Consider the following 24,223-nt stretch of genomic DNA (forward strand, 5'->3'; position numbering starts at 1 on the left):
TTTCAAGGAACCATCCAGAGACCTGTGCTCGCCCCTGCCAGGCAAGGGGTGGGTCACGGTCACAGCTGGACGCCCTGGGCTGGGTTTGGATGCACTTTCTGTCTCCCGTGTGGCTTGGGGCGGGTGGTGGTTGTGACCCTATGTGCAGTCACTGGCCGGCACAGTTGCAAATGGCCTTCACTTCCCTCATCTCTGGAATGGGGAGGAGTCCACCTCCCAGAACTCAGGGACCTTGGGGAATGGGGTTATGAGCGTATAACCTCACATCAGGGAAAGAGCTCTCTGTCCCTTTTTCCAAAGAAACTTGGACGCCTCGAATCTCGTGTGGATACCTGCAAACACCTGTTTATCGGGACTTCCCTTTTTTGTGGGTACGAAGGAAGTTGCAAAGGCTGGGGATAATGGGAAGAGAAATACGGGCATGAAACCACCAGTGTTTCCAGGATAGGAGTGGAGAAGACAGTGACAACCTCTTGCACCCCAAATACTAGCACTAAACGTCCCAAAGTGCGCTCAGAACGATTTGGTCTGGGAACAGAGCTACCGGGATACAAGCCCTGTTGCCCCTCTTTCGCAGTCAGGCTCCCAACTGGCACCGCCTCAGAGGAGGAAGGGGAGCAGCAGAGAGGGCGGGCCCCAGGGGCAGGCCACGCCCCTCCAGCTAGGCCACCTGCCGGCGATGTGGCACTGCCTGCGTGTCCTCACAGATGAAATGGGGCTAATGTTCTCCAATGAGCTGATTCTGCGGTCTTTCTACTTTTTGGCATTCTGATCAGTTACGGTGACTTGTGACATTGTAATTGTTTTATGCACTGAAGACAAGAGGGGGAGCGCACATGTTTGACCCCAAAGCACAATTACTGCATAACCATAGCTTTCAGAAGTGGGGTGGGGGGCACAACTGTTCCAGTCTCACATTTGGGGGTTTTTAAACAACTTCTGTTTTGCATCTAAATGGAAACTATTTAAATTATAAACACACACACAGAGTTTGGTTGAACAATGCGTGGAAAGAGAGGCTGGGTGTGCCATGATATGGAGCTTTGTATCTTCCGACATCTGAACCACAGAATTTACTTCCTTTGTTCTAGTTCTATTGTCACCACGGCAACCTCTTCATCATTTTAATTCCTACAAATTTGGCCACAGGGAGCAAACACACTGGTTGCAGAGACGGGGATTTCTGATCTCTTCGACAGTTGCAAATACATCTTCTGCCTATTAGTTAGTACATCGGCTGATTTTATTTTTAGAAGTCAGGTTTATTGCTTCAAAAAGTCAATGGTATGACAAAGGGGTGGAGAGGACCTTTTCTGCCTTGAAAGAGTGTTTAAAGAGGCACAGAAACCAAACGGCAATGCAGGCTCCTCGGTCGCATCCTGGTTGGAACGACACAGCCGTGGGAGGCAGCGGGAGGCCATTGGGACGACTTGCGCACGGAGTGACAGGGAGGTGCCCTCTGCAGGGAGAGAATGTTCGTGACCTTAGGTGGGACCGTGGCGGTGAGGCCGGGGACGGGGTGTCCTGAGTCTCTGGACCTGCAGGTGGAGCGGTGGCGGGCTGGCCTGGCTGGACTGTGGAGAACTTTGAAAATGGTGCCACAAACCAACTATGTGATCTTGCAAAGCGTTGACGATTTTTGAGTTGCTAAGTGTATTTATTTTCTATTTTTATAATTTTTTTCTTGAAGATGCTCATTAAAAAAAGCTTAAGAAGGGAAACCAAGCGAAACCCTGCAAGCAGGTAGCTCTGAAGCGCAGTGTGCTTGACGTGGGAGCTGAGGGGTCCACGGAGCCGCAGCTGCAGCGCCGGTGGGTCCTGGCCCAGCAGCCGACCCGGGCGGGGCAGGGGCACGTGAGCCCCGCGTGTGTGGGGGTGCTGCCGTTACTACCTCCACCTGCTGCATGAAACGAGACAGGTGTCCGTGGTGGCTTGTCCAGAAGCCACCAGAATGGAAATCTAATGTCCTTAGAGCTTAAAACCCAAAGGGAAAAAAAAACTAATGAGAAGAGGGAAAAATGGAAAAAAAATTAGAAAGATAGAGGACTGGTTGTACAACGGGGATTTTCCCTCCCCACTTTTCTTTGAGGGGTTGGAGGTGGGTGTGGCCAGCGAAGTCATTCATAAGGGCAAGTGTCAGGTGGTTTGTTTTTCGCCTTCATTGCCCCCCGTGTTTCTGGAAAGGACTGGTCGGGCTGAAACGGCTCATCCAGCGCTTCTGAATGTTCCTTGATATTCAGGAGCCAAGTACAGCTTTCCCACTGCGTGAGAAGAGGCCGGCGACTTCCTGGGTAGCGGTTATGATGCCCTCCCTCCGCCTCCCCTCACCACCCACTCGGGGCACCGGGGTTTTATAAAGGCCTATATGGTTATATATGAAAAAGTCATTTTACGGGAGACATGTATTCCGTTCGCCCGGGGCCGAACACGCTTGGATGTGAATCAGAGATGTGGTTTTAAGTACTCGGGAGGCGGGGCACTCAGCCCTTCTCAGAGCCGCGGGTTTGTGTCTCTGGTGCCGGCTGCCCCGCACCACGCCCCAGATTCAGCTCACGAGTGGATCATCTGCGGCCCAGTGTCGCGGGGCGTGATCTGCCCACCTGTGCGCAACCGTGCTCCACCGTGGGTAGGACTGGCCTCCCCCTCCACGGTGAAGTTCACGCTCTCTTGGTGTGTATGTATTAAAAATCACCGTTGTTTTGGATCAATTTTTGACTCTCCTAAAGTGGCCTTAGGTCAGGTCTTCCAGAAGCGAAGGGGCGGAGTCACGGGTGTGGGGGTGGCTAACGAGGGGCTCCCAGGATGGGAGGGAAACAAAGGGAGTGGGGAGACCAGGCGGAGATGGGCAGGAAGCCCAGCAGGGGGCGACTTCGGGCAGAGTCCCCGCCACTGCTTGATCCTGTGGGAGGGGGAGCTCTGGAACGTGAATTCTGTGTGTGTGTGTCTCACCCCCCTGCACGGTGAGGAGGGGCCTGTCGAAGCACTTTAACTCGGGGTGGCTGGGTGTAGGCTAAGCCAGGCCCTGGCCCAGCAGGGCTGGAAGAAGTAAGGCACATAGGTGTGCGTGTGTGTGCACGCGTGTGTGGACAGGGTCCTCTCCAGGGGAGCTGAAACCTCTTTGCTACTCCCCCCGCCACCCAAGTGTACCTTTTTTAAAATAAAAATTTTACTGTCATTTTCCCAAGTCTTCTGAATGAACCAGGTGGATGTGGGTTGTTACGGGGCTGAGTGCACAGCCGGACTTCAGTCCGTTCCCCTCCGAGTCGGCTTCCCCCGCCCCCCCCGCCACATCCCCTCGTGCAGGCTGAGAACGTTTTCGTCGTGTGGTTGGAGTAAACAGGCTGTGAATGATGGGTTGCTCTCTACCGTTAGATAAATGTTTAAGTATTGATACCAGAACCCAGGCATAATATAGCTGCTTAATTAAGACTGGGGATCCAGCAGCAATCCAAAAATAAACTAGACTTTGGGTTGATTCAGATAACAATCTTTTATTTGTTTTTTTTTCTTTAAAAGTAGTATGTCAACATCACTTCATTTCTACATTTAAGAGTCCTGTACATTTCTTAAAAGGAAATAAGCAATGCTCAATGTACAAAGTAAAAAGAGAAAACTAGAAAAATCTGAATAAAATGGAGCAAGTTGCCATAGGTCATACAGTACAAATTAGTAGTTAGATGTCATCTGAAGTGCAATACCACTGCTGTGATGATGAGTTAAGGAATGAAATAAAAATACTCTATTTTAAACAAACAGTATATATATATTTATATGTATATATTTTTTACAGATAGTAGACCCAGTGATATCTGCCGTATTGTAAAAACTTATTTACAGATAACTTTTTTAGACATTACATATACATCAGCACCGTAGTAAAAACAAAAACAAAACAACGTTATTAAAATCTACCTCTCTATTTAGTTGGTCCCAGGACTGAGCGTTTGGAGGAAGCTTTTAAAAGGTAACAGAGCCACTTTCCCAACCGCGACCTCTAGCTTCTCATCGTTGCTTATCTATTTACTTCCTGCACCTTTCAGAAAAAGGTAATTATCTACTCTGTCTTGCTTGCTTACTCTTCTTTTTGGTTTTCATCGGTTTCCACTCCGGAGTTTCCCTGGCAGCTCCCTCCCCAGGCAGGGTGCTCGAGGTCACCTACTAACACCTGTTCCCAGGGAGCGCAGCCCCCACCTGGGCTCTCAGCCGCCTGGCCACCTGGCCACCTCTCCTTGCTCCATCCTGCTCCTTGCTCACTCGATCTGTAACCTGAGGACCCGGCGAGCAAGTCAAGGCAGTGTTCGCCTGCCTGCCGCCCCTGTATCCTCTGCCCTCAGCCTTCCATGGGAACCCCCCCCTTCTCAGAACCTTCCCCCAGGGCGGTCCGTCCGGTCCCCCACGGTCCCCAGGCCGGGCTCTGGCGTGGCGAGTGGCACATGACTGCCCGGAAGGGAGCCGGCCTTTCGGACACGGGAGGGAGGGTGGGAGGAGAAAAGCACACGTCACTCTGACTCACGTAGGACAATAATGATGCAACATGGCCTGTGAAGCAGCACAGTGGGAGGGGAGGCAGGAGGTACAGCTAAGTCCTTGTGAAAGAGAGAGCCAGGCCTCGCGGACCCGGGGCCTGTGGATGCCCCGGGGAGACGTCAGTCGGGGCAGAGCTGAGTGAATCACACAGAGCACGACTGTACAGGACTTCCGACGCCGGTTGCTCTGCCCGTGTGGAAGCAACTGTGTCTTCCCCCTTCTTGTCACAGAAATGTGTCAGGTGGAGTAACTGACTTTTCAGCGCCTCATCTCTCTGGGGTTTGGATTTGTCTTCCCGGTGAGCACGGGCAAGGCTGATTTTAGAGCACCCCCCTGGGTTTTCCCCGAAGGGAGCCCGAGCGGGAGACCCCCAGGCCGGCCCTCCTGGGCACACGGGTAGTGCCGGGCGTGGCGTGTGGAAGCCCGCCGTTGAGCACTGGAGCGGCCTGCTGGGTCCTTCGGCGCCACACGCGGCAGAGAAGGGGCACTCCAGTGTCGCCTTGGCGCTGCAGGCATTGTCCAAGTTCTTCTTGCGTGTATTTCGACTCTGCCTGGGCTCCCTTGAGACAAGAGCTTCATTTCTTCTTGGAATCCAGCTGTGATGGGAAGCGAGGGCGCTGGGATGGACACAAGGAGGGACGAGGGCAGGGATGGAGCAGAGGCGGCCATGCGGGTGGGCACACAGCCTCCGCCAGGGTCTCCCCACCCCGTGGTGCCGGCAGTGGATGGGAACTGCCTTGATGTGCCGCCGTCCTACTGGGCTCCCAGGAGGCTCCATCCCAGCCACGTGGGGCCGTGGCCACCCTGGTCACCAGCAGAGGGCTGTCCTGGGACCATAGGACAGACCCTCCTCCCAGCTCCCTTGGCGGCAGCCAGCAGAACACCTGACGTTCCTGGGGGTCCTCGCAGGGCAGGAGACAGGCCGGGAGGATCCTGGGTAGTCGCCCTGCGACATCCCGCCGTTCTTTGTGCCTGCCCTCCACATCCGGTCACAGGCCTTGAAACCTGACATCTCTTCCCAGCCAGAGCTCAGCACGTTTCTGACCTGTGCTCTTGGCCTGCACAGCCACCCAGCAGGCTCTGTGGGGCTCCCCCGCCCAAGGCGCTGTCTCGTGTGTCGCCAGAGCGGCAGTGTCCACACGGGGGCCCGGAGGGGCTGACGGATGCCTTGCCCTGGGCAGCAGTCGGTCGGTCGGTCGGTCGGGCTGGAGCAGCTCCTGCTGGGCCACGTGATCGACTCCAGGGCGTGCCTAGCGGGACTCAGGTTTGCCCTCCCTGCCCACCTCTGTGGTGTCTCCCTCCCTCCCTTGCAGCAGGGATCTGCAGGCGTCCTGCCTCGACCTTGGTGTGAAAATCAGGTGACAGGAGGCCCCATGGGGCTGCGGATTGGCACCTGGATCTTCCACGCTCAGCCCGCCGCCGTTTCGCTCAGTTTACGTGGGTCAAAGAAACAAAACACGAGGATGGGTCCACGCCCTGTTTGTTTGCCCATGGTATGCTTTCACCACTGCCGTCGTGGCTCGTGGGGCCCCGCTTGATTAGGGGTTTCCAAACAGCTCATCGAGCTCCTGCATCCACTCGTCCCCCGGCCCGCCTTTGATGATGGAGTCCACGAGGTCGGCGCCGTCCGCGAGGCCGGGGAAGGAGGCCCCAGCGGCTTCGCCGCTGTAGCTGTAGGACATGTCCTGAGGGGCGTTCCGCTCGTAGGCCTGGCTCTGGCCGCCCGCGGCGAAGCTGCCGCTGGGCATCTGCTGCTGGGCCGGGGGCTGGCCGAACGTGGGCATGCCAGGGACGCCCTGGCTCAGGCCAGACATGACCATCGGCCTGGCCTGGCCGGCCCCTTGCTGCCCCGGGAGCGGCGGCATCATTTGCCGACCCATGGCAGCCGGGTTGAGGGTCCTCACGGCGCCAGCATTAGCGTCCATGACCTGGCTCAGTCCCTGTGGGAAGTGTTGCTTGGTCAGCCTCGGCTGGCTGGCTTGGAGTGAGTAGCTGGCACCGTTGCTGAATGACCCCAATTCTCCACTAGTCCTCCCGGACATCCCCTGCAAGCTCCTCTGCTGCCAGCTCTGGGCTCCCTGCTGGACCGTTCCCATGATGCTCTGCAGCCGCGGCGGGCCCTGGGGCCTCGGCAAGGCCTGGCCCACCGGCCCTTTCATCTGCTGGTGCTGCTGGGTCATGGCTGAGTTCACCAGCATATTCTGACCAAACCCGCTCACCATCCCCACCCCTTGCCCGGAGGCGGGCTGCCGCGGCCCCTGGGCTGGGCTGTGGGTGATGCTCATGCCACTTTGGTTCGGGTGCTGCAGCATCTGGGTCATCCCCGGGCTCATGCTGTACATTCCCGGTTGGCTGGTCGGCGTGGCGTTGTAAGGGGCCAGTCCCATCTCTGACTGGGCGGCGGCCGCGGCCATCGTCCCTGGGTTCTGAGAGGGTCCCATTCCCATCATGCCTGCATTCTGTGCCATCAGCCGGGACGACCGCATGCTCTGGAGGGCCGCCTGGCTCCGCACGGCTGCCATCTCCTGCGGAGAACCTGCGGGGAAAGGAACACGCACCCGTCACTCTTCTCCATGCGCAACATTCCGGGGCGAGGTGCTGGGGTTTTCTCTGGGGGTGACAGGATTCTTTTATACAAAAGGATCTACTCTGATAATAAATCCCGAATAAAAACAATCATTACTTTTTCTGCCTGGAACCAATGCTGGCTGTGAGAAGTTTGGGAAATGCTAATGAGCACATGGATGAAGATTGGTCGCCTAGTTCCCACTCCCCAGAGATGACTGTGGCTGTGACTTACATATAAACAGACACCCCTGGGTGGGGATCCCAGGTGCACACACTTCTGTAGCTAACTGTTCACCTGATGCTATTTCTGTTCACATTTCAGAAGCAAACTATTTTTCATGTTTCTCGACGGGATGCCATCCTCAACCAATTAAATGCCCCCTTTTCTCGCAGGTGCGAGCAAACTCACCTCCTGGGCCGACTTCAGAAGAGACGGCGGTCCCTGAGCACACTCTGTTTGTGAAGGGGACCGTGGCTCAGCAGAGAATGCTGTCAGTGTAAAGCCCATTATCGCACTAATTTCCCTTAAGACTTGAGTAGGATTTGCGAGGTTAGAGGCCGTTGCTTCTGCTAAGAAGCTACTTTGACAGATTGAGTGTTTTGTTTTTTTGTGTTTTTTTTGGGCCCACCCCATAGATTCCCACATGCTCCAGATTCTCCAAATCCTAACGGTGCGTGCCACGGGCCAGCTCCCTGAGCTGGACAAAGAAAGCACCTTGCTACTTGCTGCTTGGCAGCGAGTTGTGTGGCTTTCTCCAGTGAAGCCCGCTCCTTGAAACTGGCATGAGTACGGCTCGCAGCAGATCGCCAAGCGAGTTTTAATGTCGGCCACCAGAGTCTGAACGTGCCGAGGCACCCCACTCGGATCAGGCGTTCGAGCGAGTCCTCCTTCCCACGCTCCCAGGAAATCTCCAGCCCAGCCAGGAGAAGGGCAAGGTCACCCTTCGAGCCCCAGTCGAGGCTGGAAGGGATCAGGAGGAGCCATGACGGAGGTTTCTACATCCCTGCTAATGATTAACTCTACGAGACAAAGAAAAATAGTTTCTTCCCCTGGACATTTAAAAAAGATGCAGCGCGGGAGCCAATCGATGCTCTAAGCAAATCTGACCCTCCCTGGGAACTGAGATGAGAAACCAGATGAGAACGGTGTCACCTTGTTAAGCCTGGCACCCTGGCAGATACCTGGAGTGTGTTTTTGTCTTCCTGATGGGGGCATTGATTTCTGGGCAGCAAATATGTCTCCATATATTATTTCTTCCCTTAAGAAAGAAAATTACGGGAATTTTGATTATGATTTAAGTTTTTGAGGCTCGGGATCAATACCGTTCTGCACTGAAAAATGGCGTGGCTGCCGGGGGGAAGGCGGAAAGATCCAGGGCTGATCCTTAAACATGTTTCCTTTGTGTGTGTGTGTGTGTTGAGCTTAATTACATCTAAGTGATTTTTTAAAAAATCAAAAGTTCCTGACTGACTCCCGGAAGGGAGTATAGAGTACAACTTGTAACCTTGTTAGGAAGTTTTGTGACCTTAACTCGAAATCTGTATTGACTGCCGGGCCAATCGGATCAACCGCGGTGAGATGGGGTTTGAGTTGTTTATGTAAAAATTGACGGGAAACATACTGCTGACTCAGAGGCTGATCAGAGAGACCCAAATCGCGCACACAGGCTGCGGGGCTGCTGGAGGAGACAGACTTCAGAATCATGAGCAGTTTTGCTGCATGCGTGCAATGGACATGCCGAGGCCTGGGTACCGTGGGGACTCGGTTTCTGAATTAGAAGCGGGTTCCCTGGAGAAGAGAGCAGAGATGCTGCGGTGCCTCCCGAGAGGTGTGAGAAGACTCACCCAAGCCAGCCTTTGCTTTTACTTCATACACATGGCTGCGCTACCCAGGAGTACATCTTATGGAAAAAAGGCATTTTAAAATCAGCAGTCAGCATCATATTTTCAAGGATAACAAAAGGCATTTTATTAATCTAGTATTTTTTTTTGCCATCAGTAATTTTAAACAAACATAGGAAAAAATTCGAATGCCTCCAAAAAAATGAGCTTGCCTTTATCTGATTACTACCTATGTTAAACAGACCGCTTTCCCTCCTTTCCTGTTTTCATCTAAAATAGATAATATTGTGAGACACTGTCGTCCAATTAATCTTCTTGTCTACTTTCTTGCGGCTGACATCACAAAGTCGCAGGCAATCTTCCGTATTCTACTGGAGAGGATAATATGAGATTTTTTCCTGAAAGGGTCTGTGTTCTATTTTCACTCATGGATGCCTGCATTTGTGAAAAATAAGCATTTCCTCGTAGGCATGTAACATGGCCCAGAGACACGGAGCTCAGGAAGAGAGAGACAGTCGTTAAACTCTTTGAGATGTGGAGGTTCTCACGCACGTTTCTCCTACCACAACTTCTCCCCAAGGACACCGTTCTCATCTATCCATTTGCTATTTTCCCAGATACATAACATTGCGATATCTGGGGTGTTAGTAAATAGATGAAAACACTGAAAATAGTAAATATATATATATATATACACACACTTCAGCTCAGGAACACACTGGTGGTTGAGCTTAAGCGTAGCTAAATTTTTAGGTTTATTACCTGCGCTTTGAGGTTTTAGAGAAATTCAAAGAGTAGAACTTTTGGACTGGAAAGAAAGCATTCAAACTAATTCATGGTACAGAGGACTCATTAGACATTGGTGTGTCCCTTTACTCCAGAAAAGAACAAGTGAGGTATGAACCTAGAAGACCCAACGGACACGATGCCAGGTTTATCAGATTTCGTGCTTTTAATTAGTTTGTGATATAAATAAAGCTCCAGTTCTCCAAGCGAGGTGCTTCTGCCAGCAGCAGCAGCAACTCGGGGGAACCTGTTAAGATGTGAATTCTCAGGTCCCACTAGAGACCTCCTGAGTGAGGAACTCCGAGGGGTGGGCGGGCCATCTGTGTTTTAACAGGCTCTGCTGGGGATGCTGATGCAGGCGAAGCGTGAGAACTGCGGGAACAGAGGAGGGCCCTGTGTCCATGGCAGAGACGACCCGTGTTGCCATGACTATTTTCCACCCCTCCTCGCCCACAACCAAGTGAGAAACAGTTCTTCAAAGAGCACTGGCACTGATGTCATGCATGGAACACCCATGGGCAGCCCAGTTTCTTCTGTCCTTCTCTGGGTCACGTGGAAGGGAGTGGTAGCCACTCAGGTGTCAGTGTGCTCGCAGGCCGCTTCAGCGAGACCCGGCTGTGAACGTCAGTGGCTTTCAGACCTTAAAGCCCAACTCACAGGGCACGAGCTGGCACACACGCGTGCATGTTTATAGCAGGAATAAGAGTTTTCCTTATCATGAAACACTCTGAGAGTTTCTTTCCTACCGTATTGCATTTTAAAAAATGTTGGCTGTGGCTGGTTGCATTTTTTTTTTTTTTTTTTTTTTTTTTTAAGATTTTATTTATTTTTAGAGAGGGAAGGGAGAAAGAGAGAAACATCTATGTGTGGTTGCTGGGGGTCATGGCCTGCAACCCAGGCATGTGCCCTGGCTGGGAATCGAACCTGCGACACTTTGGTTTGCAGCTTGCACTCAATCCACTGAGTTATGCCAGCCAGGCATGTTGCATTGTTTTCATAACCTAGTTGTGTGTCGTCATCCAGAGACTGAAAGATGTCGCCCTAGACCGCATTCCACCCGCAGTCTACAGAGGGGCGTAGCCCTTGTGGAACGTTACATATGTTCGAGCATGCACATTTCTATGCACATTTCTGTGCACAGCGCTTCATGGCTCCTGACAGATTCGCAAAGGGATGGGCAGCTGTGAGAACTTAGGATGCTTTGAGCTAGGTCATATGAGAAGAGGAGGGGGTGGGAATTAGGATTTCTGCTGTTAGGGGACCCCTGGAGCTTCTGTGTGAATGGGCTGGGAAGGGTCCGCAGGCCCACCCTCCACCCCACACAAGACCATCAGGGCTCTCTTTATTGGACGTGGAGAGAATGATATCTGAATGGCCTGCCTACTTGGCAAAAGAATGGAATCCGGTGCACCCATACGCACACGTCACGTGGGGGCCATGATTTGGGATTTCTGCAAAGGCAGCAGGAGCAAGATGGTCCAACTCTCCTCAAGGCCCTTGGTTTTGTATAGTCAGCAGGGATTGGTGGTTGCTGAGAGCCAGAGCAGCTCCCACATGGGCAGCTGGAAGTGAAGGCTTTGGCCAGACAACCCACTGGGGTTAGCAAGAAAGATATGGTGCAAGCTTTCCTCACCCCCACCCCCTCCCGTGGTCACTGAGATGACAATCCCAACGTCAGCAACACTGACAGTGGGCCAGCCGGCACCAGCACGCTCTTGTTGGTTGAACTATTGAAACACTTCTGTACTTTCGGCAAAGAACAGCTGCCTCAGCCTCCCAGCCACCCCAACGCCCCCCCGACCCCACCAGCAGCTCTCTGGGACCCAGCAAGGGGCCCCTAAGAATGCATTTTGATTGGTTGGTGCTCTCAGTTCTCAAACATGCTTAATGTTCCCTGCCAGGAACACAGCACAGAAGGCGAGGGTACCGGCTGCGCGGGCCTCACCTTGAAACTGGTTGACCTGCTGCACGGGGTACGGGCTCCGCTGGGGCTGGAGGTGCGGCCGGGGTAGGTGCGACTGCTGCAGCTGCTGGAACAGAGGACAAGACGGGCGGAGGTGAGAGGGGGCCGTGCGTGCAGTTCAGTACCTGCTGCTCTGGGGAAGGCAGTGATCCTTCCCAAGCCAGACTCTGGGTTGAAGAAGAGCACACAGACAGGCAAGCGCACAAAGCAAAGTGTACAGCTAGATGGGTTTTCACAAGGGAACGCACTCCTGGAAGAAGCACCTTGATCAGGACCCAGAACGTTGCCAGGAGCCCCTCTGGCTGGTCTTTACCCTTCATCTGACCCCGGGGAGCCACCGCCCTGACCTGACTGCACCCATCAGGCACGTCCGCTTTTGTGCTTCCTTACAATGGGCGTACACAGCGTGTCCGTGTCTGCTTTGGGTGTCGGGCTTCCTGTGTTCACAGCATTTGTGAGATTCACTCATGCGGGTGCTGCGGTCTGTTCCTTCTCGCTGTTGAGAGTGTTCCATCCTGTCGACATCACAACTGATGAACCTGTCCTGCTAGCCATGGTCATTTAGGGCATTTCCGGTTTGGGGCCGTCCCAAATACTGCTGCGGGGAGCATCCTCGTCCGTGCCTCTTGCGTGCACGGGCTGGCGGCAGCTTTGACTTTGACTCTGACTCTCCCGCGTCAGCCTGCGCGTTTTCCTGAGCATTGTGGGGACTGAGCTCAAAGGGACAAGCGACTAATTCTTAATGACCTAAATAGACGCTGCGGGTATTGGAAGATGGGATTCTCAGGGGCTATAAAAAAGGCTAATGTGATTCCCGCGGGGCCACCCTGCCTGTAAAATCCATCTCCACAAGTGAGATACCCAGCATCGACTGCCTCAAGGAAATTGTGTGGGAATCCACACGGACCCGGAGCCAGGAGGCCCGCGGGCTAGTCTTTCTTCTTCCGCCCACGGGGATTCTGCGTTGCTCGCGCTATTATCAATATTCCGGGGCGGCGGTGGTGATCGTTATCACGCTGTGTGTGGAAAGGGAAAGAGATTAGGAGTGGGGTGGAGAGAGCAGAGAGAGAGGGGTCTTAGTTCTCGGCCGCCATCAGGTAGCTGCGTGACCCTCCGCCACGTGTCACTTAACCTCCTCCTGCAGCTCCTGAATATTCATGAGGCGCCTTTCATCTGCAAGGGCTGCGGAGCACACACACAACGAGGGCCCTGCTCTTTCGAGTGTTCCTTAGGAAATAACACACATCGACCACTTCCTAACACGTGTTTGTTTCTATTTGTTTCTCTTGTTTTTGTTCTTGGGCAGCTCTATTGTTTTCTCCTTTTTTTTCCCCCTCTTTTCTCGACAAGGCCGAGAAAACCAGCGCCGTGGCAACCCTGTCCTGTGGGGCCCGCCAGGTGTTTCGCACACACTGTTAGAAGTAATTAACTGCGTGGACAAAGTGTGGACAAGAAACCATGTTAACCTTTTAGGAAACAATATAAGGGTATTCTTGCAAGTAGGCCGAGCATATAAAAGTTTCTCCAGCCAAATTTCCCACTTACTGCCCCTCTTACATCAGGAACACTCCATGGGGCAGGCTGGGGCAGGCTGGGGAGGGATGGGGCGGGGCCTCCAGTCTTGGCTCCGCCCCTCATGCTGTGTGAGCTCCAATAAGTCCCTTCAGCTCCCGCCCGGGCCTGTTATATGTACAATGAAGGGACTTGATGATCTCTAATATTTCTTTCAGCTCAAAAATTCCAGGTTCCGAGGAACTTTTGGGACTACATGAACGGCGACATGCCCTGCACTCTTTAGAGAAGGCATTAAATGTTACCTTCGCCTTTACTTTCAACCTGCTCTGTTCTTATTTCGAAGTCCACCCAAGACCTATTTTTAAGTTCCCCAAGGTAAGCAAGACCCCCAATCCTTCTGTTTCCCCCTCACCTGTCCTTTCGGGAAGGCCAGGCGTCTCCAACGCGCTGTTACAAAACTGGACGTGTTGGGGGCGGCTCTGCTACTGCAAAGGCCGAGAAACCATCTTGGGGTCAACAGGGCAGGGTTCATCCTGACAACAAGGAGCTGAGAGCCCACCCCTTGCAGACCCCCTAGACGGCCTGCGTTGGGAAGCGGTGTCTCCAGGTGCAGCTAAGATGCTGCAGTGACTTGAGTTGTTTTCTCAGTTTCACTTGTGGGCTAGTCCCACAGGATGGCTGGCTGGTGTGACTGCAGCTCTTATGTGACACTAGGGTCATGTGACAGGTCCCCACAGACAGAAGTGCGGCTTCCACAGACTTTTCACACACTGGCCCGTGTGATCCTTCAAAGCGCCCTGTGAAGGGGCTGATGAGGACCGAGGTGGGCTAGGTTGGCTTTCCGAATCCATGCCATGGGCCGGAGACTGGGCACGTTCTGGCCTGGGGCGCATTGTTCTGGCCGTGGTCCCTCGTCACCTCCTGGCACACGCAGTCTCCAAGGAATTATACCGATTGTTCTGTTTCTGTGCCTTCTCGTTGCCTCCTCCTTTCCAAGGAGCCCCGTATCCCTTCCTGTCCTGGGTGAGGGAGGGATCCCCTGCTCTCTCTGGGTGTCACCCTGGGGTGGCCCTTCTCCTAGTCTTCTATCTCCTCCTCGTTCCTGGGGTTGGCTTGCCTTGCTGAGTGGGCGCATCCCTGGGCTGGCACCCCGGAGGTCTGCCTGCTGACCCTGCCCCCACTCTGGGTCTTGGTCACGGCACACGTATCAAAAGCCATCACGCATGGTCACAGGAACACCTGACACTTCCTGGGACTGGCTGAGGGAAGGACTCAGAGCCCAGCTTCCCCCGGGCAGCTCCGGGCACCACTGCCTGAGAGGCATTAGCGTGGCTCCCTGCCCCGCACCTTCTGCGGGGTGAGAGGGATAGAGGTTTGTGTTTACAAGAGCTGTCAGGTGCGGACCGGCCTTGGTGAAAAGGGAGATCATCACACAGCTGTTCAGGAACAAAAGCAAAAAAGTGGAACATGGGTGCACTGGACAGTGTTCCCATCTGGGGGCTGACTGGTGTGACTCTGAACGGCAGTGCTGGTCAGTAGGGATCCCAATATGTCTGTGGCCCCCACAATAGGTGGTGGAGGATGCTTAACCCATTTCCAAAGTTCTGACCCTATTGGGAACATTCTAGAAGAGTAGTAACCGTGGGGCAGAGCTCTGTGGGGCCTCAGGCCTTGGACGACAACCTGACATCTCCTGTAAGACAAGCGTGCGAGGCCCTGTGCAGGCCCGGCAGACGCCACCTAAGGGTCTCTTGTGCAAGGTCTCAGGCTTCCTGGGGTAATATGAAACCAGGGATGTGCCTCTGGAAATCAAAACAAAACAAAACAAATCAAAACACCCCCAAGAAGAATCACGCTGGAACAAAGCTGGAGGAGTTACACAGCGAGGGTGGACAGAGACACCGAAGGTAAGGCTTTGTGCTAGGCCTTCCTTTAACTTAAAGATTCTCCGAGCTGTTGGGAATTTCCTTAAACTTGCCCCCTTTCTGTGACCTCCAGTTCAGGTTTCCAGGTGGCTCCGTGGGCCCTATTATTCTGCCATTGTCCCTGTTCCATTGTTCATGGCCGAGTCTGTAGAATTCCCCTCAACCCCTCCTCCCGACACTTTCTTTCAAAAGACAAAGTTCTCTGAATTATTTTTCTTTTTCCTTCCTGCTAGAAATATTGGAGTGTAAGAAGGAGGTGTGCCAGCCCCCTGCCACCCGCGCTGATTACGCTGACCCCTGTACCCGAAACCCGAAGCAAAGGAGTCAGGCTTGAAGGCAGGACATGTCTCTGGCAAATGGGCCTTCAAACCGATGGCTGAAGCCTGTTTTTTTTTTTTTTTTTTTTTTTTTAAGAACAAACTAATTCTAAGCAAAAGGCTAACTAATTGAAAGGTCTACATTCTGCAGGTTGTTTTGTGATCCTGGGAAATGCTAGACTGTGGACATCAAGACAGAGAACACAGACCACAAGTCCCTCTCGGACACGGGAGGTTGCAGGAGGGAACCGACGCCGTGGGTGCGAGTTACCTGCTCGGCCAGAATCTGCTGCTGCTGCTGCTGCTGCTGCTGCTGCTGCTGCTGCCTTTGCTCCCGCAGGAACTGCTGCTTCTGCTGCTCCATCAGCTGGGCCCGCTGGTCAAGGAGCATCTGCTTCATGATGGCCGCCTGGGGCTGGCTGCCCAGGAAGCCGGGACCCGTGGGACCGGCACCCGAGACCATGCCGCCTGAGCCTGGGGGCACGGAGGACTGCATGGGGCCGGTGGTCCGAGGAAGCCCACCTGGGTGCTGCTCCTGGGAGAACAGAAAGAGATGCTGATGTGGTGACTGCACATCTGAAGGGAGGGCACTGGGGCAGAGGCCCTGGCTGCGGGACCTGAGGGCTCCCAGGGGGCACACATTCTGTTTCCATACAAACAGTGCGGCAGACCTCAAAGGGGGCCTTGCTACAGTGGGGCTGCAGAGGCCGCAGGGGAGCACGCACAGAGCAAGGTCCTGGGGTCTGAGACCACGCCCGTCCTGTTTCTGAAGGGACTGGCTTCTCAGCTGAGGCTCGGTGCTCCCAAAGGCAGGGAAACGAGCCCTCAGGCCTGGCTCACCTTAGCTCTGGGGAGGCAGCCTGACCCGGTCTCTCAGTCCTTCCTGCCTGCCTGGCCAAAAGGCCCGTATCCCAGGGGGTACGAGCGGCATCCGCAGAAGTTTGCTGGGATCTATTCATTCACGGAGCTGCTGTTTGATGGAACTCTGGTTACAGGTGCACCTTGAACAATGTGGGGTTTGGGGCGCTGACCCCGTGCACTTGGAAATCCAGGTATAATTTTTGACTATGCTCAAAACTTGACTGCAGTCTTTCCTCCAAGTGTGTGGGGAGTTGGTTCCAGGACCCTCACGGGCATTGAAACCCGTGGCTGCTCCAGCCCCTCATGTGGTCTAGACCAACGCATACCTATAACTGCAAATGCCCAACTGCGGGCTGAAGATGCTGGTCAAATCAGCACTGGGAGGGAGCCGGGGACACCGAGGGCCGACTGTATACTTGTTGAAAAACCTGAGTGCCAGTGGACCTGTGCTGTTCAGACCCACATTGTTCAGGGGTCCCCTGTGACCGTGCCATTTGAAAGCTTTTGATAAATGTTGGAAAACAAATCCCGTTAGTGAGAGTTGCTGATGGTGAAAAGCAGGAATGTGTTACACTGCCCCAAAATATATAATCTCCCGACATCTTCAAAACAGAGTCTTCTTGTATGTCTGGGCTAATTTAAATGTGGGGGGTTTAATTTGGCTTCTATAATGATGTGTCAGTCATTTACATGATGGCAACCTTTAAGGACTGGTCCTTAAGGAATCGAGGGGGAGCGGCAGGGACCGATTTACACACTGTGCCAGCGACTCCTTGAGATGGCGCTCAGAGGGGAGCCTGTGACAGTGGACAATGCAGACGACACCGTGTAGACGAGGGAAAAGGAGCTGACTGGAAGAGTGGATGCGGGGCCAGAAGATTCGGTCCCCAGGCACTCCCTTTCCTGCTCACGCCACGCGCACACCGGGCCACGGCACGCACTGTCCGAGCGTTCCGCAGAACGGCGCTTCCAGTCCATTCAGGCTTCCAGTGATGAACCCCTCTCCCCCACCCAAACAAAACAGGCAAAGCAACCGAAAAACGAAACGAAATGAAAGGAAACACCGTTACTCCTCTCACCTGGGAAATAGGAACCCAAGAAAGTTCTGGTTAGTTAGTGTAGCAGCCCAGGTCACACAGTCCATGAATGGAAGAACAGAACTAGCAGAACTAGAACACCAGTCGAGTTTGAACTCATATCCTTTCCACTAGCACTGGCCTTCCCCGGGCTGCCGGCCCCGGTGCCAGGCGCGCACAGCGTTGCCCATAGACGAGATATACCGTATGTCTCTGGAGCAGAAGGTAGAGTATATTCTATTCTTTGAATGGGAGTGTTACTGTTGAAGTTAATAAAACTTTTGGTCTTTCTGTATGTTGTCTGTACACAGGCAATTATTAGGCAGGGAGCTATGAGATTTTAGGTTAAAAAGACCTTCTACTCTTAAAATGCCAGGAACCTTTATGTTACCAGTTCAGTTTTGAACTGAAAAAAAAAAAAAAAAAAACCTTGGCAGGGGCCAAGGTAGTTCCTTTCCTCTCAGTATTGCTACCTGTTTTCCAAGTCTTTCCTTTCAATGGGCTAAAGCTGTTTCCCGTCACGGTTAGAAACAAATGGCTAAATGACTTAACACAAAGAACTCCACACTGAAGGATTGCTAACCAACCAGCAAAAATACAGATATACAGGGCTTTTTCCTCCTGTGCTTTTCAGGATATTTACTTCCCAGTTTTGATAAGCAGAGAGTTGGCAAGAAAAAACCCAAGGGAAGATAAAGTTTTCTACAGCTTCCCTTTATGAGAGGGCTGGTCTGGGCCAGCCTTGCTTATTTTTGCCCACTTCGAGATATTGTTGTCCCACGTGACCCTCCTGGGAAGCTGGGGTGTGTGCTCAGAAGTGGTAAGTAGTGACGTGTTGCTTTCTCAGCCTTCTCTGCCTCCCCACCCCCACGCCCTGTGAACACAGTGTTGATGCATCCCGCTGCTTTTGGCCCCTGTTTCCCTGCCACAAAAATAAATTCCTCAGAAGCACAACGGGGGCCCTGATGGGGCAGCTCAGTGGGTCCGAGTGTCCACCCCCCCCCCCCCCCCCCCCGCAAAGAAGGGTCCACACTCAGTTGGGGGACACACAAGAAGCAACCAGCGAAGGAGTGGGACCACGCATCGAACAAATCAATGTTTCTCTCTCTTCACTTCCTCTCTCTCAAAATCAATCAATAAAAAAAGTTTAAAAGAAGCACAGTGAGAAAAAAAAAAACCTTTTCAAATAGATAGTTAGGTTATTACTTTCCAGGATTACACATTTCACCGGACGATTGCCCCTAAAAGTTTTGCCTCAGTTTCTCACTGGAGGCCTGAAGACCTGGAGGCAGCCGGGCTATGAGCACTTCTAAAGGGCTTCCTTCCCAGTGAATCGCTGCGGACCTAGGTACCAGCACCTTCAGGCCTGTCCCAGGCAGCTCTGCGGCACTCAGAGCCGATGAGTGGCACCTGGAGCCCGGCCCCGGTGCATATGCCAGAGGGTGAGGGCGCCCCAAATGACTCACCTTACACTCGGCGCTGGAGGAGCCCATTAGCTGTCTCTCATTACAGGCTGGCTTTTAACCTCCAGTCTGAGGGGGCTTAACGAGCAATAGTCTGCCCAATTTCGGGATTTCACGCCACCGCTCTTGTTTCCAGGGGGGACACACACTGTGTGCTCCGCTCGAGAAAGCCAGGCTGAGCTTTCGTCACCAGAGTTGTAATGCCTTGAAGCCAAACGATGCAGTATTTTTAGTTTTAATTAATGGCTTGCTCTTCGCCCCATCCCCCCTGTCCAACGACCTCCCTCGCCTTGTACCAAGAATCCTCCTTCAGTCTCTTCCCGTCAGCAACGCAAATGGCTACATAGATCTTCATTATTTCCCACACCTTTCACTCTTCAGTAAAATAAAGGGGGGGGGGGGAATCAAAACCAGTGGAGCTAGTTTACATCTCTTTTCTCCTGCAGGGAAAAGATCTTAGCAATTTTCTAAGGGCTGGAGAGAGAGGTAGCAGGTGTAAAAAACACCCTCCCTCCCCCAAAGAGGCAGTTTTCTACTTCAAAAAACAGCTGCGGTAAAAATATCTCCCAAGAGCAGCCAGCTGTTTATTTATAAATCTGTGCGCAGGGAAGCTTTATTCCTCCTAAGTGTTTTCAAGAACACGCCTAGTGTTTGGGTGAGAGGGGCCCAGGGTTGCTGGCTGTGAGCCAGGGATCGCCGGCTCCTGGGTCACGGGGTGGGGGTGGGTCGCAAAAGGCTGATGGGACTGGGGCCTCCCTGGCCGCGGCGGGCGAACTGGCTTCAGGATGGACGCCCAGGGCTTCAGCCTTTTCCAGGCGGCCCTCGTCGAGGGAAACAAGGAGCAGCTGCCGTTCCTCCTCTGGCCCAGCAGATGGTGCTGCCAGCCCGGCGCTCGGGCCTCCGCCCGCCCGCCGGAGCCGCGGGCCCCCGCCCCTCCGCTTGCAGATGGCTTAATCAGGACTGGCGTCCCTCCCCCACCCCGGCCGTGGCCTCGGCCCCGCCCGCGCGGTCCGGGCGGCGCTGCGGACCAGGAGCCAGGCAGTCAAGTGTTCCTGCGTACAGCAGGTAGCCTGGCAACTGAGAGCATAATGCCGAGCAGATGGTGTTCGCACGGCGTGATGGACATCACACACGACAGCCTGAGACAATCCAGGAATTCCCTGGTGACTCGAGGCCCTCTTTACACAAAATGAGTTCTCTCTCCAGTGCCGTGTATCTCTGGGGTGATCTGCCCCGCTCTCCCACTGACACTGAACTGGTTTCTTATTACCGACTTTTCCTGCAGCCGGAGGGGGTGGGGTGGGGTGGGGTGGGGGAGGCGGTGGCAGGAAACGGAAGAGCTGGGAGCGCTAGGAGATGGTGCGGGGCGCTGGGGACGGGAGAGAGGAGGGAGAGGGGCGTAAACCAGGCCCCGGGAGGACCACGCGGGAGGGACAGGGTTCTCCGTAGCCTAGGGTTCGCACAGCCCGTGAGCAGAGGCGCGCACCGGCTGCCTTTGCCATGGCATGGCCTGCGAACAGCCTAAATGAAATTTAGAATTTCACTTAAAAAGTCCCCCGGGGTGTAATTTAGCCTCTCTACTCGAGCCTATACTCTTACAAGCCCTTAGGGGACTCTAAGGAGTCAGGAGTGGGGCCCGAGCGCTCCCGGCAGGCCAGAAAACGCCTCTCCGCGCAGGCGTCCCTAACAAAAGAACCGCCAAGGTGGCCCGGGGCGCGGGAAGGGCGGTGCAGGGGGCGGGCGGGGTGGAGGGAGCCCCAGTAGCGGTCTGCGCGCGCTCCGAGGCGCGTTTCCCCCGACAGCGCCACGCCGTGGGCCAGTGGCTGGGAAGGCAATGGGAATGGAGGGCGTGGGGGGTTGGGAGGGGGTGCAAGAGGGTTGCTCCTATAGGAAAAAGTACTAATAAATCAATACATAACAAAAAGTATATAGGGAGGGTGTCACAAAAAAACAAAACAAACCCGTGCTTTTCACGCACACTGAACTGGATCAAGTCATTAAATAAAAAAGTAAATCAATTCCAAACGGAGTTTTGCCTAGATTTTATACACCAAGAGACTTCCACGGCCAACCTCTCACCAGAGTCCAGAGGCTTTCTTTCCTCTGCAAAGGTACGGTTCTAACTCTAAGTTTCTGAAGGCGGAGGCCTTTCCAAAGGTGGAAGCTAAGGCTTCACGAGACACCACCCGTGCCGGGGGAGAGTTCAGCAGTTTCATGCTGGAGAGCAGCCGAGGAGGAGTCCTCTGAGGACTGGACGGAGGTGCCTGGCTGTGCCTCCCCGCGCTCAGGGCGGGGAACCGGCATTCTGAGGCTCGGGATGCCAGCGGACCTCCCGGCCTCCATCCCCACCGCCTCAAATGAAAATCGTATTCCGGAGATTTCTCCTTGACAGTGGAAACTCGGGAGATGAAAGAGTTAATGAAACCCTATAGAAACCTAGTAGCTTAAGAAGAGGCTACCCTTCTTCCCCTTCTGGGGGGGGGGCAACAATAAGCCAAATCATCAGTTCTCAAAGTGTGGGTCCAGGCTCAGCAGCGTTTGCGTCACCTGGGAGATTGTTAGAAATGCAGATTCCGGGGCCCCACCCCAGCCCTACTGAACCACAGCCTGAGGGTGTTTCAACCAGCCCGCCAGGTGACTACCATGGATAATCTCAGGTGACTACCATGGATAATCTCAAACTGGGAGAATCACCTGGGCAAATAATCCTGGTTCGTGGGCACTGGCTGCAAGGTGGGGCCTCCCGGCTCTCCGCACCCTGGTGAGATTGCAAACCCTGCCTTTTCCAAAGCAAGTCAGAGTGCTGAGTCGCTTAGGCTCCTATTGCAGATTCTTCTGCACTTGGAACAAAATTCTCAAAATTTCAGAGGGCTGCTCAGGCCTTGCAAGCCCAAGAATTCTGAAAGGAGCCACGGCCGTGGTTCTTCCAGGAAGGCCTGGACTCCTGCAGCTCTGCTGTGAGGCGGAGGAGCAAGCAGCCACGATTGAGAAGGGTGAGGCCCGTATGCTCCCTTGCTCAGTGAGGAAGCATCCAACGGCCGCCAGACTTCCTGTCCCTCGGCCTGGTACAAGGCAGAACTGTGGAAAGCTAGGACTGGAGGAAAGTCCCCCTGGATGGAAAAGGGTCTTCAAACATGGAGAAAACAGAGGCAACGATGGAAGAAAACAACTAAACACTTATGAGGCACCTATTATATGCAAAGGACTCTACAAAGTGCGGTCACCTCCATAATTAGACTCATTTTACCAGATTAAAAAAAATCCCCAAGTCTCTGACAGGTTAGGTGACTTGTCTGATGCCCCACAGCTGGTGGTGGTGTCTTTGGGATTCTGACTTTGCCACTGACCAGAACATGCATCTGGTCTGAATTGTGTGGACCACCCAAGAGGGCTCTGGAGGCAAAAGAAATGGGAGGGGGTGGGGAAGAGAGCAAGGGCATAGAATTCAAAGGTAGAAACTGTCTTGGGAATCAAAGGATGAAACTGAAAGAGCCCCAAAATGTACATCATTTTCATATGTACCTGGTACCCCAAATTAGGATGCCTCTGTGCTATCAACTTCACCGTTTAAAGAAAAAGCGTAAGATAGCCCATTGCACCGTAAACGGAAGGAAGGAAGAAAATAAAATAAAACCGTAGCATTCCCTTTGAAGTTGATCAGTTGTCAGGGCAGCAACTGAGTTTCAGGATGGTGGTTTCCTGTACAGAATTTCTTTGTCCAGACCAATTTCTCACTGCAAATCCTGGTCTGCAGGATGGCTTACAATAAATTCACAGCAGAGCCCCAGCAGGGCCTGCCCCATAGAAACACCTCTGTTTTGGCAGATTATTGAAGAAGGTTGGATAAAAAGGTTTGTTTTATGATGTGTGGTGGCTGTGTCCCCAAGACGATAGAGTTTTGAGGCAGTTTAGCAGTTTAGGAAGTTTATCGCTGAAATGGCAGTAGACTTGGGGTCCAATGCTAAGCTGGCGAAATGGGTTTTGCAAGTTCTGTGTTCCACCCCTAAGAAGGAGCCGTTTGCACTGGGGGAACCCAACAGGCTGGGGTAGAAACTCGGTTCCATCAAGTGACTGGCCCCCCTACCCCCCAACACAACAACGTGCTTGTTATTACTGCTGCCGCTACACAAACAACGTGCAGCTCTGGAAAGTCAGGGCGCGGGGAGTGTCCTGTTTCTGGTTCTCCCTTCGCTCCCGAGATGGTCAGGACTGAGACTTCAAACTTGCTTGTCTTTCTAGGTCTCCGTGGGAAGAATGGAGTTCTTACCCAGACACTGTACTGTTTAAAAAACACATGTTTTGTTGATTTTCCCCCCGTTCACTGGAAAAATGTGAAAACATTGCATGAAAGTATAAAGAGAGAAAATACAACATTCATTTTTAACACTCAAAGGCAACTCTTAATATTTTGAGGTGTTTTTGTATTTGCTCCCAGCCTTTGCCCTGCCTCCACGCAATAATGTATTTTCCATGCTCACGACCTTGGTATGTATGTACATGGCGTTTCTTACTAATGAACATAAGAAAGGTAGAAACTCCAACTTTCTAAATGCTTACAAGTTATAATTTTCTGGTAGAATAATTCCTACAAGGTCTGTAGGGGTTTTTTTTTGCAATGTTTTCTAACATTCAGCACAGAGCTAGGTCCGAAGTTGCAACAGAATAGTTACTGATGAATCGAGCTGACGAACCAGTTAGGATGGATTCTAGCCGAAACCAGGACTGCGCGTGACTGGGGAGCAGAAAGGGTGGTCCTGCAGCAGACAGCCCCCCGGAGCTGCGGCGTGGAGCCTCTGCTGCGGAAGAAAGGGTTAAAGTTGGCAGTCCTGTGCGGGGCGTGAGCTGTCATCAGCCACAGGAAGGTCAGGCTTTCAAGGACTTTCTTGGGGGTAAAAATGAAAATGCCATTTGTCCTTATCAGTTCTTTGTACAAAGTTACCATAGGTCCCTCCAGTACAACACAACTTTGAGAATTATGCTTTTCCTCTGCCTTTGATGTAAATTATAGAGTCCTTCTGATCCCTTTGTTGTGGTTAATTCCACCACCAAAGCAACTCTAAATTGGTTAAAAGTTCATTAGTGTGCAACAATAGGAGCTTGATTAAACAAATTACGGTACATCCATACCATGAATACTAGGCAGCCAATAAAAATCACGCCTTCTCAGACTACCTAATCACTTAGAGAGCTTACAATATATAGCTAAGAGGAGAAAAAAGCAGTTTCTAAATCAGTTGTCACAGAATAATCATGTTAGACAAGGATTATAAGCATTTTTTATTTTATACTCTTTCCATTTTCTATTATGAATAAATACTTAAAAAATACTTGTGCTCTAAAAAATAAAGTCTTTAAATTGCAGAAAGAAAGAGGGCTCTTT

General features: G+C 52.8%; 1 protein-coding gene across 2 annotated transcripts in view; it reads right to left on the reverse strand.

Annotated features, from left to right (window-relative positions):
* Positions 1-5,593: 5,593 nt before the first annotated feature.
* The window catches only part of MAML3 (mastermind like transcriptional coactivator 3), a 366,454-nt gene continuing 347,824 nt past the window's right edge, over positions 5,594-24,223 (reverse strand). Inside the window, exons 3-5 of one of the 2 annotated variants that reach the window (XM_036031830.1) lie at positions 15,715-15,978; positions 11,669-11,750; positions 5,594-7,063 (exon numbers count right to left, since the gene is read on the reverse strand). In XM_036031830.1, the coding sequence (XP_035887723.1) occupies positions 6,066-7,063; positions 11,669-11,750; positions 15,715-15,978 (1,344 nt within the window). In that variant the 3' untranslated portion in view covers positions 5,594-6,065. Of the gene's footprint in view, positions 7,064-11,668; positions 11,754-15,714; positions 15,979-24,223 lie in introns of both variants that reach the window. The other variant, XM_028519393.2, reaches the window with a different exon arrangement.

Source organism: Phyllostomus discolor, chromosome 8 (assembly GCF_004126475.2).
Source record: "Phyllostomus discolor isolate MPI-MPIP mPhyDis1 chromosome 8, mPhyDis1.pri.v3, whole genome shotgun sequence".
Classification (NCBI taxonomy): domain Eukaryota; kingdom Metazoa; phylum Chordata; class Mammalia; order Chiroptera; family Phyllostomidae; genus Phyllostomus; species Phyllostomus discolor.